This window comes from Octopus sinensis, linkage group LG10 (genome assembly GCF_006345805.1).
Source record: "Octopus sinensis linkage group LG10, ASM634580v1, whole genome shotgun sequence".
NCBI classification, from domain to species: domain Eukaryota; kingdom Metazoa; phylum Mollusca; class Cephalopoda; order Octopoda; family Octopodidae; genus Octopus; species Octopus sinensis.
The window spans coordinates 36,680,419-36,697,259 of record NC_043006.1 but is presented as its reverse complement, the minus strand read 5'-3'; the positions used below and the strand labels follow the sequence as shown (position 1 = coordinate 36,697,259).

General features: G+C 36.4%; 1 protein-coding gene across 4 annotated transcripts in view; it reads left to right on the top strand.

Moving 5' to 3' along the window:
• Positions 1-16,841, top strand: part of LOC115216358 (glyceraldehyde-3-phosphate dehydrogenase) — a 65,410-nt gene that overhangs the window by 20,817 nt on the left and 27,752 nt on the right. The window contains exon 1 of one of the 4 annotated variants that reach the window (XM_029785622.2): positions 4,955-5,082. The exons of 1 other annotated variant lie outside the window; for it this stretch is intronic. Coding sequence is in view for 2 of the 3 variants with exons in the window: in XM_036506565.1 (XP_036362458.1) it covers positions 15,280-15,474 (195 nt within the window). In the remaining variant the exon portion in view is untranslated. Of the gene's footprint in view, positions 1-4,954; positions 5,083-15,264; positions 15,475-16,841 lie in introns of those variants that run through there. 2 more of the 4 variants (XM_036506565.1, XM_036506567.1) reach the window with 2 other exon arrangements.

The following is a 16,841-nucleotide window of genomic DNA, read 5'->3' as shown; positions in this document are numbered from 1 at the left end:
AGTTGACTGGTTGCACACAGTTATATAAAACTCTGCTTTCTCTCATTAATTTCTCTCCTGTCAACTTTTCTGTGAAGAAAGACTTGAAAACACAGGGTTTTCCACTCAGCATGGCGAGTTCACTGTACTTTTTTTTCACAACCATTGGAGTACAAAGCTCTCCTCATGAATGCAGGTTTGTGAGATGGTTGTCATCTGTAAAGTTTTGAGTAGGAACCAGAAAAAGAAGTACGAACATGCAATGTGCATATGTACACTGAACATGAAATGGAAGAGAAGAATACAAATGCAATGCACTTGTCAGAATAAAAGGGAAGGGAATAAAAATGCAATGTCAAATAAGTTATATGATTGTCTGTGCGCCACATCTGGCACCACTATAATGCAGCTTTGCTGCAATTTTCTTATTTACGGATTTTACTAAATGCCTTGCCAACTCAAACCAACACCAGTCTCTTTGGAGTCTCTTTGATCATATATATATATATACCTGTCCATTTTGATATCTATTAACCCTTAAATAGCAGACAACATAAATTGATGTTTCAAAAATTTTACATAGATGTGGCCATCATCAATTGGTGCCCAGCATCTCTTTCATTAAATGTGTCAAAACATAAATGGCTCTTATCGATAGGAGAAGCCAAGTCAGGAATGGAGAATTTATACAGCAATTTTTTCTGACTTGCCTCCTTTATCAAACGAGGTAGATGATGGTGATGACACAGAAGAAAGTGATAGAAAAAGTGCATCGAGTTTTCTCTATTTATACATTTGTTTGACAGCATTGCAGGAATCTCAATGAATTTATGCTGATGTTAGATATGCAAAGAGAATATGTTGCAGCACTTTTTGACTATGAGATTCTAAATTTTCACAGATTTTTGTATTTATTGAACCCTTTAGCATTCAGATTACTCTTGTCAAATGTGATGCTTATTTATTCACATTGTCTTGAATTAACCATGCATTATCTCATAGCTTCAAGATTTTGATAATGTAATTATGAAATTGTAGGGTAGATCTGGTAGGTTAGACCATAAAACCTTAACAAGTGATGTAAAGCACACTGCTAACACAGTAGACCATAAAACAGGTAGAATATTTAGCTGGTTTTAATGCTAAAGTGAAAATAAATATAAAAATTACCCTTAAGAAAAAAAGCTTTTTTTTTTGTTTTCTGGTTGTTTAGTACACACATTCATTCTGGAAGCAGAAGTAATTTTGATAAATCAACAGTTTTTGTTATTAATATACCCTTATTCATCTTTGTTATTATTATTGTCAGTTCAAAATCATAGTATAATAACAGTGATAGTTGTTTTTCCTTGCTCATAGTTCTGTTGTATGTTGATACAACCAGTTCTTGTTTAGTCTCAGTTCATTCTTGATCAGTGAAGTACCCTCTAAATCTAGCCATGATGATCCAGCCATTATGATCTTTTTTTTTTTTTTTACCAGCTATAGTGCATCTAGGATTACATAATTCTATGTGTAATTTCATTTCATTAAGATATTTGGATGTGATTTTAGGGAGGTCTTGCTACTATTTTGTCTCAAGGTATCATGGTAGCTATTTGCAGTGAGTTGTACTCTGGGTGTGAATAATGTGTCTTGGTCATAGACATCAGTGGTGTTGTGCCCATGATCTACCACATATCTGTCTGTCTGTCTAGCTAGCTACAGGCATACATATATTCATACATACATCCACTAATTGTTTGACTGATAAACCAATTCATGGTAATGGCTTGTATTTTAGCCCCAAGTTTGCTCCAATGAAGAAGATCTGTGATCAGAGATATTCAAGCAATGACCATCCCATCTTTTATAAATCTATGAAATTAAGGCAGTGAGCTGGCAGAATCATTAGCATGCGAGATAAAATGCTTAGTGGCATTTTGTCTGTCTTTATGTTCTGAGTTCAAATACTGCTGAGGTTGACTTTGGCCTTCATCCTTTCAGGGTTGATGAAATATGTAACAGTTGAGCACTAGGGTTGGAGTAATCAACTTACTCCATCCCATGAAATTGCTAGCCTTGTGCCAAAATTTGAACCAATATATCTATGAAACTTGTCTTTGCTTATCTAAGATAACAGTGTGTGGTTTGAGGGAGTTGTAACTGCTATTTCTTGCAACTGTCTGCATAAAGGCTCCCTCATTGTTTTGCTAAAATGTAGTTTTAATATGTTTACACTAAAATGTCTCTCTCTTTATTTCTTGAGAAATAGCCAGAACCACTTTTAGCAATCTTGTCAACAACTTCATTTCCAACTCCTTCAGCTGCTGTAGTTTGCTTCAGGGTGTTTTGAATGGTTAAGTTTGCTCTCTATCAGTTTCATAACTTGTCTGTAGATAAAGACCAAATAAGCTTTAATGGGGTTCTTATCAAGGGCCTTTGATAGTGAAGGGCAAGGAGATCACAAAAAGTCAACCACTGTGGGAAAAGATATTTGAAATAAATAAAATGTAATTGAATTTTTTGTTAACTATTTTTTTTCTTCCTCTCTCTGCTATCTTTTTGTTGTAGATGCTGTTCTTTCTTCTCCATTTCCTAATTCTGTTTCTCCTTTCCTCCATGTGTTACTTCCTTGGCATTGCCTCCTCTTCCTTCTCCTCTCTCTGCCTACTCAACTTGTAATGCTCATCATTGTCATTGAGTAAGAGATAAGCTGTAATAGATATTTGTTTTGACAAATATAACATGCCAATAATACTCTGTAATTACATGTACATCTACACCGTGTCTGTGCACATGTATAATAATTATTAACTTCATTGATCTCTCTTATATTCCCCACCCCTCTCCCTGGACCCAGAGCAAATAGGTGTGTGTGTGGGAGTGTTGTTCTGAGGGATCTTATGATTGGTTAAATATAGCCAACACCACAACTTCAACCACTAAGATGCCAATCAATAGTATAATCTCCAACGTTAGCACATTAACAACCACCCCATTATCCTCCACATTATCACATCATCTACCACCATTATTACCAATAGATCATCTCCCACACACTAACCACTGTTTTAAAGAAGTCTGCAGTAAAACATGAACAGCTGGAATGGTTAGCATCTATGTATCCCATTGAATTTTTCTCCTACTTGCTCATGTTTTTGACAGATGAAGTTGTTGTCGGTGTTTGTGATGGTGTAGGATGAAAGCAAGCAAGATTAAGACACATAGAGACCCTGAGCTCTTAAAAGATCTTGATTGCCTCATATATATGTAATTAAAAATATGAGCACTAACAAACCATAAAATGAATTTTTATTTTTCAAAATGAAACAAAACTAATAGTAAGATGGAAAATAATGTTTAGTTTTATATACTTCCACTTTATTTACATTTCAAACATTTTCTCCTGCTTTTTTTAAAATTACAAAGTCTTTGATCACATCCTCAAAATTAATTATATGTAATGCATCTGTTTTTCTAGTTGGTAGAGACAAGGCATCCTGAATATTATTTTAGGAAGTTTAAAGTGATTACTTTTGTGCCGTGAGCCATTTAGCATTTCTGTGGTGCCATCTCAAGTACATGCTTATTTTGCTTAATGGTTAATCCAGTGCTGGATGAAAGATATTGTAGGTGGTGGTCAGGCTTGTGATGTGATGGTAATGTTGTATGAAGGGTACTGCAAGTGATCAGGGATGACAAAGAATAGAAGATACTATAGATAGTGGTCAAGTTTTTGGTAGTAAGGTGATAGTGGAATTGTAGGATGAAAGTTTCAGATTTGTAGTGGAATGTACTGTAGGTGGTGGCTATGTTTGCCAGTCATATGGTGGTGTTTTGGAGATCTGTTGATGGTTGACAAATTTATAAGTGGTGGAGCAGATGATGTTGCAAGATATAGAGTACTGCAGGTTTGTGATGGTACCTATTATTACTTGAACTAGGTATGATGGTACCTTCAGCTGTAATCTTGGGTTGGTTCTCTACCAAGGCTGGGTATTTCAGCCCCTCTCCCTTTCACCAGTGCTGATGGTAATAAAAGCTGGTGCTTGAAATCTATCTATTGTACTCTCTCTCCTGCTCTCTCTCCTTCTCTCTCTCTCTCTTTCTCTCTCTCTCTCTCTCTCTCTCTCTCTCTCTCTACCTGCTACTTTCTTACTTTCTTTTGCTCACCTTTCTGTCTTTCCTTACTCTTCTTGTTAATTCCTTTTTTCTTGTCTTTTCTTTCTTCATTCTGTTTCAAACATTTGCTCTCCATTCCTAAGCTTCCTTTTCTCTCTCCCCTCTCTCTTTCTCTCCATTGTGGCTTAGAATGGACTAATTGCCTGCATGGAATTCTTTTCAAGAATTGTCTTTCTTTTGTTGGTTTTTATTGACATGCACCAGAGTTGTGGGGTGAGAAGAAGAGTATTAGTGGGGAGTGGGAGAGGTTATTAAAGACTAAAGCTATGTGTCGGAGTAGGTGGGTGAATAAAAGTATTATCAAGTCAGTATAAAACTTCAAATGGTGTGTTGGAAAAGTATTAAATGATGTAAAAGTAGTCTAGTAGTGGTTTTGTGTGTATTTGTGTCTGTGTGCATACAAAAGAATGGGTAGGTAGGTTATGTGTGAAGTAAGAAACTATTATTATTATTATGGTGACATATTTTTATTGTTAATTGTGTGGTTGTTTATCTAGATCTTCATCCTCTTTATTATCTAACTTTAATTGGGGTTGATTTACCAAAAACATGCATGCTCTTTCTCTGGTTGTCATACACCCACCTACACATACATACATGTATACACACATATCTGTCTATCTTTCTTTCTCTGTCTATATTAGTATGTCATGCTTTTCTTTCACTGTTGCTTTTATCTCTCCCTCTCTTGTTATCATTGTCACACACTTTCTTTCTGACCCATACACCTACCTCTCATTTCTTTTGTCTTTTTTATTTTCTTTTCTCTTTTCATTGTCTCCATTTCATCATACACACACACACACACACTAATTAACACTCTAACCTATTAAATATAATACATACATACATACATTGTATATATATATATAATTACAAAGATTGTGCTCCCTTCACTATTGCTATCAGCTGTAGACTTGTGAAACTGTCCACTGCCAAGTAAGATATCTTTCTCCACTTTCTCAGCTCAGTTTAAATTACTGTTTTATGTTTCACTCAAGATTATATCTTTCTTCCACTTTCTAGTAGAGAAAACTGTTACACATTTGCTATTTATATCATAATCTCATACAACTTATATCAGTGCTTCATCCAATACATGGCTATTTATTTTGCTGGATATAATGGAAAAATTCCCTTTAAAACACACCCTACTCCCTTAAAATGGAATGACACATTGGATAGATGTACTATGCCTGAAAAATAAGCTTCTAATGGAGATGGCTGGAAGGCATTTGATCTGCTCAGTCAGGGTTAATCTGGAACCAAGTAACAAAAATATATACATCAGTCAGTGACTTATTTTTATAACTTGCCTGGTTAAAACATATCTTTAAAGACTGTATTAACTGCTAAGATTGTTATTGTAAAGTCATACTAGCAATTATAAAGCAGTGAAAATTTGAGGCTTTTCTGTCTCAAATTAGATAAAAAAAAAAAAAAAGCTAACATACCCACTGACTGAATGTAATAGCTATTTGGTTTGCTTCCCATCAGTGGACCTGTTTTTTTCTTTTGCCTCAAATTGGTTCTTATAACATCTAAATAATGTCCTTAAAACTTGTAGCATTTACCATATATCCTTACAGCTTACCACATACCATTTATGAATATATATGATGTCTGCCCTTCATATCTATAACCAATTGTCAACTTTACTTTGTGAGCCCTGGGGTGGATTATTAGGCCAATATTGGCATAAAATCCATGGTTACATTAGCAGCACATAATGGCAGAATTAGAAACCATTGGGACCTTTGCTTCCTGTTCAGCCCTCCTCTCTTTAGTTTCTCTGATAATTTCTGATTCTGACTGCTGTACTCTAGAATATACAAATACTAGGCCACAGTGAGTGATCTTTGGCAAGATGTTCCCAAGTAAACATCAAGTTACACTTTTTCAAGGTCATCTTGAGTGTCTTTTTAATCTCTTCTTTGGTCCACCATTGTATGGATGCATTTATGTATATCATAAATGAGCCAATCACAGCTGTTGTTACATTGCACTGAAGAGGTTGGCAACTACTGAAATGTCTTGGAGTTTCAAAAGATGTGCTTAAAGGAATTAAATTTCAGGCAATTTTTCAGCTGTATTTACTTGCTTCCTTTGTTTACAAGATGGGATGTTTTTGTTTTTAGTATATTCATACATATAAATACTTGCCCATATGCACGCACGCATACACACACGCACACATTTATATTATCTATAAATACTCTACTCATCATTGTCATAACATCCATGGTTGTATGCGTCAGGTATTGAAACAGATTTTCTGTAGCTGAATGCCTTTCCTGCTGCTCACAAGCACAACTTTTTCCAAGGAAGGTAATAATTTCTTAGACCAGAATATTGGAAATGAATGATAATGCTTGCATGACAGTGACACTCATTTTCAACCCTCACACAATGGTAAAACATGAAAACACACACTCATTCAAACCTACACATTCACATGCACACACACACACACATACTCACATACATGCACATGCACCCACCCACATATGTACACATGAATACACACTCATATGGGCTTCTTTAAGTTTGTGTCAACCAGATCCAGTCACAGGACTTTGGTCAGTTTGGGCCTATAACAGAAAACACTTGTCCAAGGTGCCATGCTGCGGGAATGAACCTGAAACCATGTGGTTGGGAGACAAACTTCTTAACCATTCAGTTGCATCTCTGCCTGTATACATGTATCTATTCTACCCCCTCTCTCTCTCTCTTTATATATATATATATATATATATATATATATATATATATATATATCATCATCATCATCGTTTAACGTCCGTTTTCCGCGCTAGCACGGGTTAAAGGCATTAATGAGTTTTACAGATTTTTTTCATTTCTCTATTGTAAACTTACAGCTATTTCTGACATGCATTACAGGTGTGTTTACACTTCCATTTAAGTTGATTTGATTGATTGACAAGATTGAACGACCTTAACAACGCTATCACCTTCAGAGCCCACTCACTGAATGTGTGTGTTTGTGTGTGTGTGTGTGTGTGTGTATCTATATGTATATATATTTCTCTTATTCTTTTACTTGTTTCAGTCATTTGACTGTGGCCATGCTAGAGCACTTCTTTTAGTTGAAAAATTCAACCCCACGACTTTTTCTTTGTAAGCCTTGTACTTATTCTATCTGCGTCTTTTGCTAACATAAACACACCAACATCAGTGATGGGGGGGGGGGGCAAACACAAAATCATACATACATACATATATGTATATATATATATATATAGGTTATAAAATGAGATAGGGGTTGAAAATTCAACCCACCATGGGATAACAAATATCCAATATACTGCTAGATACCCAACAAGGCTAATACATAGATGTTAAAAATTGCCAAACAATCAGTTCATCTATTGTATTATATGGGCAAAGGTAATAATATTACCGTAAATTAATACTACAAAATTAGAAAATGGAGAAACATACTTAAATCAATAAAACATCAACTATCAGATGATACCCAATCAATACTTTATTACACCATTACATATCAGTAAAGGCATTATACAAAATAGTAAACATACAAAATAGTAAACATTATACAAAATAGTAAACATACCGGTTATTAGATTTACCGTAAATTTGTTATGATTCCAAGTACGCTAAGTTATAAAATATATATTAATTTATATGACTAACTAACCGTAAAATTTCTTTTGTGATTTAAATTTCAAACTACTAGCCAATCGAATTAATCTATAATAATCATTACCTAGTGGTCAGAATTTCTAAACTCATAGTTATTTCGATCTTGAAAGGATGGACTTGGTGCAAACATAACTGTATCTATTATTATTATTATTATTATTATTATTATTATTATTATTAATATTAATAGTAATTTTTATTGACTTTTATAGCTTTATAATTTTATGAACTGAACCATAGTTTTTAATTATTATTTTTCATCTCCCTATGTGTTAGTTTTTTAAAACTATTAGCCAAATATGTATAATAACTGTACTTATTAATATTATATATACACTGATATATATTTTGTTTTATTTTGTTTTGTTTACCTTGCATTATTGTACCAATGAGTATTATATTATATATGTGTAGCATTATGAAGTTTATGCATAAGTTTTTATATTTTACATTTTTATATTTTTATTTTTATATTTATATGTATATGGAAAAATAATTTTTTCACAATTATAACAAATTAAATTCTCTGAAGAGGCCGTGGGGCATCCTTGTTAATGCCTCATTTATACCTGCCTTTATGGCTTATAGGTTAAATGAGGTATGACTGCCCTTGCTGCCGAAACAGCTGTCAGATATGATTTAATTACATATTATATTTTATATTTTATACTTATATTTCCTTGTCTATTTACATTTACTGTATATTTTGTATAATGCCTTTACTGATATGTAATGGTGTAATAAAGTATTGATTGGGTATCATCTGATAGTTGATGTTTTATTGATTTAAGTATGTTTCTCCATTTTCTAATTTTGTAATATATATATATATATATTTATATATATATATATATACACACACACACATACACACACACAATAAGCTTCTTTCAGTTTCCGTCTGCCAAATCCACTCCGAAGGTTTTGGTCAGTCCGAGGCTATAGTAGAAGACATTTGCCCAAGGTGCTATGCAGTGGGATTGAACCTGGAACCATGTGGTTGGGAAGCTAGCTTCTTACAACACAGCCACTCCTGCGTATATATCTCTATATATAATATAAAGCTGAAGTTGTCTGTGTATGGCAGGTTTGGTAGCCTTCAACTAACACTATCTCCTTCGAGACACTGTGGTGCAAGTTGACCAAAATTTAGAGTATGATAGAAGAAGGCTTGCTCTTCCTTCTGTAGAAGAAATAATTCAAATCGGACCATGTTAATACCAAAATTTATTTACATCAATAAGGTTCTGTTTTTCTATGAAAATCCGTATTTTTTACGATTCTTTTTACTGCTGTGTCGCCATTTTTCGGTGTATTTCAACCAGAAAAATGTTCACTTAAAGAGAATAACAAGCTACATAATGCAAAATTTTTACTTTTCAAAAATTCCAATTCTAAAGGGTCGAAACAAACCCAAGCAACGCCAGGCGATACTGCTAGTATATATATATATATATATATATATAAATAATAAATGTACATATGAATTCAGAATACGAGTGGGGGTTCACCAAGGATCAGTTCTCAGCTCCCTCTTGTTGATCATAGTTCTCCAGGCGATAACTGGGGAATTTAAGATGTGCTTCCTCTGTGCTGATGACCTTGTTTTTACAGCTGACAGAACTTGAGAAGAAATTTCAGGTGTGGAAGCAAGGTCTAGAATCAAAGGGCCTTAGAGTCAGTCTTTGAAGTAGGAGAGCAAACAAATCTCAAATCCTTTCAGGTAGATGGCCCTGCTCGATCTGTAGAAAAGGCATAGGTAGAAACTCCATGAGATATACCCGATGTAAGCTATGGACACAAGAGGAATGTTAACAGGGAAAATAGTTTTTGTGTGTGGAAGTTTCACAGGTACAATTAACACCAAAGATGTACAGAAAAGAGACTCCATCAAATGCCAAGGAGGAAAACTAGAAATAGCTGATAGATTCCGTTACCTAGGTGGATGCTCTGAGAGCATAGCTGCTAGAATAAGAATAGACTGGGCAAAGTTCAGAGAGCTCCTACTATTGTTGGTAACAAAGGCCTCTCTCTCAGAGTGAAAGGCAGACTGTATGATGCCTGTGTGTGGACAGCCTTGCTACATGGCAGTGAAATATGTACTGTGGCTGCTGAGGACATATGAACGCTTGAAATAAATGAAGTTAGTATGTTTCACTGGATGTGCAGTGTCAGTGTGCATACACAACAGAATGGAAACATCTTGAGAAAAAAGTTGTGCTTAAGAGGTGTCAGAAGTGGTGTGCAAAAGAGATGACTATGGTCATGTGATGCATGAGAACAGCTATGTGAAGAATTGCTAATCTCTAACAGTGGAGGGAACCTGTGGAAGAGGTAGACCCAGGAATACATGGGGTGAGGTGTTGAAGCATGATCGTCGAATATTGGGTCTCATAGAGGCAATAACTAGTGACCAAGACACTTGGCCATATGCTGTGTTTGAGAAGATCCATCATGCCAAGAGAAATTGTAGTTGCAGCAGATGCTAGTGTTGCATAACTGGCACCCATGCCGATGGCACATAAAAGGCACTGTTCGAATGTTGGGCACTATGCTGCGCATGAGAAGATCTGTCCAGTCAAGTGAAATAGTAGTCATGGTCAGTGCCAGTGTCGAGTAACTGGCATATAAAAGGCACCCTTCGAATTTTGGGCCTCATGGATGCAGAGACAAGTGACCGAGATCTTCAGCAATATGCCGTGCTTGTGAAGACCTGTGAAGCCAAGTGAGATCGTAGTCGTGGCTGATGCTGATGTCCCATAACTGGCATCGAAGCTCTTGGGGTGGTTGGTGTTAGGAAGGGCGTCCAGCTGTAGAAACCATGCCAAATCAGATTTGAACCTAGTGCAGCTCCCCAGCTTACCAGTTGATGATGATGATGGTGATGATATAGTTTATGGTTTAATTAGGAGAAAGAGGAGTGTTGATATCCTTTGCAGGGCTTCTAAGTAAAGTCAGGAAGAAGCTAAAACTTGTGGATCTACTGCCCATATGAAGGAGCACATCAAGGCATGTAGAGTTTTCCTCAGACCACAGTTAAGTATTTGCACCAGAATGGGCTCTGCCAAAGACATTGCTGCTGAGTAATTTGTGGGTTAAGAAGTTAGTAAAAGGAAATTGACCAGGCAGCTGAAACAATGTAATTTTGACTGACTGAGTTCCATTAACTGTAATGTCATTAAAGGTGAAGGGTATTTGGTCATATTGCAGATAATTTATTGCTGTCCAATAGTCATTTGGTGGTGTGGAGTTGGTTGTATGTATGCTGCAACAGTTATGTTGTTATAACCAACAGCAATTATGTATTTAAAAAAAAACATATAAGTAAATATATCTTTTATTTTGTTTCAGTCACTGGACAGTGGCTATGCTGGAGCACCACCTTGGAGGATTTAGTCTGGTACTTATTCTCTTGGCCACTTTCACCAAAGTGCTTAGCTGTAGAGATGTAAACAAACCAACTCAGGTTGTTAAGTGGTGGGGGCATACAAGCATTCACACATACATATATGTATAATGGGATTCCCCACAGTTTCCCTTCTACCAAACACACTCCCAAGATATTGATTGGGCTGGGGTTATAATAGAGGACATTTGCCCAAGGCATCACACAGTGGGACTGAACCTGAAACTATGTGGTTGCAAAACAAACTTCTTATCAACGCATCCATCCCTGTGCCTATATATAAATAATTAAAGGTAAATTAAAATCTTGCTTGAGTTGTTTTACCTTTCATCACTCCAGTATCAATCAGTCATTGATCTTTCACTAATAATCATAAGAATGATGTCAATGACTGTGTTCATGATATGCTAAACAGAAATTAAATGTGGCTGTGTGGTAAGTAGCTTGCTAACCAACCACATGGTTCCGGGTTCAATCCCACTGCGTGGCATCTTGGGCAAGTGTCTTCTGCTATAGCCCCGGGCCGACCAATGCCTTGTGATTGGATTTGGTAGACGGAAACTGAAAGAAGCCTGTCGTATATATGTATATATATATATATATATATACATGTATGTGTGTGTGTGTGTTTGTGTTCGTCCCCCTAGCATTGCTTGACAACCGATGCTGGTGTGTTTACGTCCCCGTCACTTAGCGGTTCGGCAAAAGAGACCGATAGAATAAGTACTGGGCTTACAAAGAATAAGTCCCAGGGTCGATTTGCTCGACTAAAGGCGGTGCTCCAGCATGGCCACAGTCAAATGACTGAAACAAGTAAAAGAGTAAAAGAGAAAATATCAAACTTTTTCTACAATTTTTATCAATATTTGTTTCAGAATCATTTTTGTACACAACTTAATGGTTAATTCTGCTTAAATGTTCATTTTTCAGTCCGTCCATTCATCCATTTTCTCTGCTTACTATCCCTGGGAGAATCACGGAGGTAGACTCCTCAAGTATCTCCTCCAATCAGAAGCAACTGTCATTATGCTTTTCTGCTGGATTCCTGAGCAGGACCAACTGAGATATTGGATATTACCCAACCATTTTGCTCTTGGTCTACTCCTAGATCTCCAGTCAGTTGGTGTGGCTTGAAGAAACCATCTTGTGATTGTTTCCTGTGACATTCTTACCACATGTCTGTAATACTGGAGCTGTGATTTTTCTCAGTACAGAGAGTGTCATACAAGCTCATAAAAGTATCTTCATCATCGCCATCTGTCCACATTTCCATGCTTGCTTGGGAATTTGTTTAAGTGTGTTTTTTTTACAACTAGATGCTCTTCCTGTTACCAACCCTCATTTTTTTCCAAGTAAGATAATATTTCCTCATGACTTGCATGATGGCGACACTTATTTACAGCTGTCACACCAATTCAAGACAACAGGACAGTAGAACATACACACACGTGATGGGCTTCTTTTAGTTTCTGCCTACCAAACTCACTCCGTAGGCTTTGGTCAGCTCAAGTCTATAGTAGAAGACACTTACCTAAGGTTCCACACCATGGGACTGACCTCTAAACCATGTGGTTGGAAAGCAAATGTCTTACCACTCAGCCATGCCAATCTTTTGAATCTCCATCCTATATAAAATGAGTGTTGACATCACATCATATGACTGGGTTTAAATTGTATCACCATAGAACAAAACAGTGAATTAGGCAATGACAGCAATGATAATGGTAAAAAGGAACAACAGAAACTGAACAGTTATGTACATTCTGTCTCTTTTGTTTGTTTCAGGTCCATTATTTTTGTTGTTCTTTATTACCAGGTTGACCTGTTTAAGCAGATTTTTTGAACATTGTAGATCTAGAGTGAAAGGGGGGGGGGGCTGCAAATTTAATTATGATTAAATCTATTCTAGTTGTTACCTTCCCATTATTTTGTATATCATTTTATAAATTCAGTTGTTATTTCTAGGTGCTTGAGCAGCCATATAGAGGATACTTATTCCACAGTTCTAAGCTATGACTTCATATGGTTTCATGTTAAAATCTTTTATTCACATCTGATTTTCTCTCCTTATTTCATTGATGTTGTTGATAGCCCTGGTCATTGAAAAGATTGAAGGTATCAAAATTGTTAAATGAGCACATAGATCTAGAAAGTGACCTCCACTTGACATACCAACGTTTTTGATATAAGTTAACCCCCCCCTACTTGAGCCACTTCTCTCTCTCTCTCTCTCTCTCTCTCTCACTTTACCCCTTCTTCACATTGGCAGTTTCTCATCAACTGCACTGTCACCCTTGTTCATCACTCACCATCCCCATCTCTAACCATCTGTTACTCTTCCCTCACTCTCTTACGAAACTACTCAACCTCTCCTTCCTTCTATCCATATCCTTTCTTATGCTCACCTTTTACCTTGAGGGTTTGCACTGCCCCCACCCATCAGTACAGTCTTTATTTCTTTTGAACTATTCCCACCCCCTGTATAAGGCAGGATAGGATAAAGCTCCTTTTTGAGTCATACAGACTCATAGGGCCGGTTCCTAGTTTCTCTGGTGTCCATATATTCTCCTCATGGACTAGACACTGATCTCTCACAGGATTACTCATCTTCAGCAGATGAATGGTTTGGAGAAATGGGAAATGAAGTGTTTCGCTCAGGAACACAACACATTGCCTGGTTCAAGAATTGAAAACACAATCTTGCAATCATGAGTCCCCCCAATCTAACCACTTAGTCACTTATGTCCTCTCACCTCTGTATAAAATCACCTGGTATATATTGTAAAGTAGTTGACATTAGGAAGGGTATTCATCTGTAGAAACCATGCCAAAGCTGACAATGGAGCTTGATGCAACCCTGTGGCTCTTCAAATTCTCTCAAACTGTCCAGTCCATACCAGTAAGGAAAATGGATGTTAAATAACGATGTAGTTAGTCAATGGAGGAGGGATGATGCCAGAGACATTTACCATCCCTCTGAGACTTGTGAGACTGATGCTCTACAGAACCTGTACATGAAAATCTCAGCTGGAGAAACATGGTCCAAAGAAAGAGAAAGCTTGCAACAGAGAGAACTGCTCTACTCAGGGTGGTGTTAAACTGGGTAGGACTGAGATGTTGCATGTATTAGCTTTGACTGGATTTCATCACTTCATTTATTTTATTTGAATGCACATGCTACCTGCAATTTTGAAGTTAAAAATATGAACCCTAATTTTATTTAATGTCTGTAAAGGAGCTTGTTGAAAGAGAGAGAGATTTGTGTGCACTGACCATGTGAAGCTCACTCTTGTAAAACAGTTGTGGGTTTGTCCTTTTTCATAGTGTGTGTGTGCGTGTTATTTGCTCACGTTTTGTTTTTCTCACCCTTGTTAATCCCCACCCCCACCTAAAAACCTCCAATTAGAATGACAATGCAGTCATAAAGATTTAAGTAAATTGAATCTTTTATGGTGGTAGTAGTAGTGGTGGTGGTGGTGGTGGTGGAGCTGAAACTCTGACCTTGGGTATATTGAAGAAAGGTTAATGAAATTTATAAATGTTAAGATTAAGGATAAGGTTATCAGTTGTTGAGTTTGACTAACTTTGTGCAGATAGGGTTGGTGGTGAGAACAGAGTATTAATAATCAACTTGATAAAGTAGAACTTTTGACGATTGATAGGTGGATGTATTTAGAATGTTAACCTTCCTAGTCAGTATCAATGTGAAGCTTATAAAATATTTAAAGTCTGCGTGAATATGTGTGTGTGTGTGTTTCTCTTCATACACTGCTTCTGTGCTTGTTCGTGGGTGTCTCTCTGGAAGTATGTACTTCTATGTCTATATGTCTGTATCCATGTGTGCTGTTGCCTGTGTGTGTTTGTGAATGTCTCTGCACCTATGGGCTGTGTGTTTATGTATGATGCTTGTTTGTCTAATCAAGTGAGTTTGTTTAATAAACATCTCTCTGTGTGTGTGTATGCATATTTTACAGCTGTGTGTTTCTGCTTTTGTGTTTGTTTTTGTTTGTAAGTGTGACATACATAGACCATAAAGGTGTGCTGATATGAATAAACATTTGCAGAGTCACAGCCTACTAAAGATAGGTTTAATGATTTTGTTTTCTTCATATGCTGGCTGTCTTCCTTATGTACTTTGTGGTAATGAAAGTGGTAAAGTTGTCATTCTGACTTCACCTCAACAAGTTCAGTTGAAATTTCCTTCCTCTGTGGATATTTTAAGAGAAAGGCAACAAATCTTGGTATGTAATATCCTGCTGCTCCAATAACCCTGATCAAATTATTATATTTTCAACTTTCATGTTGTCATCCTCTTTTAATGTCTGATTTTCTTATATGCTGGCATGGTTTCAGCTGTTTGATAGGAACTGGTGAACCAAGGGACAGCATCAAGCTCCAATGTCTGTTTTGGCATAGTTTCTACAGCCAGATGCCCTTCATATTGCTAGGATTCCCTTCCAAACAAAAATAAAATAATTCATATCTGAAATAATGTTTGCATCTTTGCTCCTCTACATCTAAACATTAATGGCTGGTTGATGGGATTGGCACCTCTCACTTGCATTCTTTTGTCACATTCTAGAGAAAATTTTACTGTCAGTGATCTAACTCTTGTAAATTAATATACATTGTTATCAAGAATATGGTATACATGATCTCAAAACTCAGTTGTAGTAAGTAACAAGATGGTATGACTAATAATGATTTCTAACAGACATAGGCCACAAATTTGAACTTATTTTCATTTTTTAATCATGAAGGAAGGCAGTGCCCATGACATTTTGCAGGGCCTCCAATACTGTGAGAGGGTTGCTATCCTCAAGTCAAGAGACCTGGCCTGAATTCTTGCAATAGTGTGGTTTTAAGGCCATGGCAGGAATTGAATTCAGAACACAAAGAGCAGGAACAGATATCACAAATTGTTCAATCCAATTTTCTTGCATCCTACTTATCCACCATCTCAGATTGGTGTATTTTATTGACCTTCTATCCCACACTCTACTGCCATTTCACTGCCTCAAGGAGGCATTCTATAGAAAATTTTACTGTCAGTGATCTAACTCTTGTAAATTAATATACATTGTTATCAAGAATATGGTATACATGATCTCAGAACTCAGTTGTAGTAAGTAACAAGATGGTATGACTAATAATGATTTCTAACAGACATAGGCCACAAATTTGAACTTATTTTCATCTTTTAATCATGAAGGAAGGCAGTGCCCATGACATTTTGCAGGGCCTCCAAGACTGTGAGAGGGTTGCTATCCTCAAATCAAGAGACCTGGCCTGAATTCTTGCAATAGTGTGGTTTTAAGGCCATGGCAGGAATTGAATTCAGAACACAAAGAGCAGGAACAGATATCACAAATTGTTCAATCCAATTTTCTTGCATCCTACCTATCCACCATCTCAGATTGGTGTATTTTATTGACCTTCTATCCCACACTCTACTGCCATTTCACTGCCTCAAGGAGAGGGAGAGTTTCCACTACTACACTAGTCCTTATTTTATTGATTTCAGGATGAAAGGCAAAGTCAACAAAAACCATCAACCCTTTAGCATTTAAACCGGTCATATTGGATCCAACTATTCTACCTAATTTAT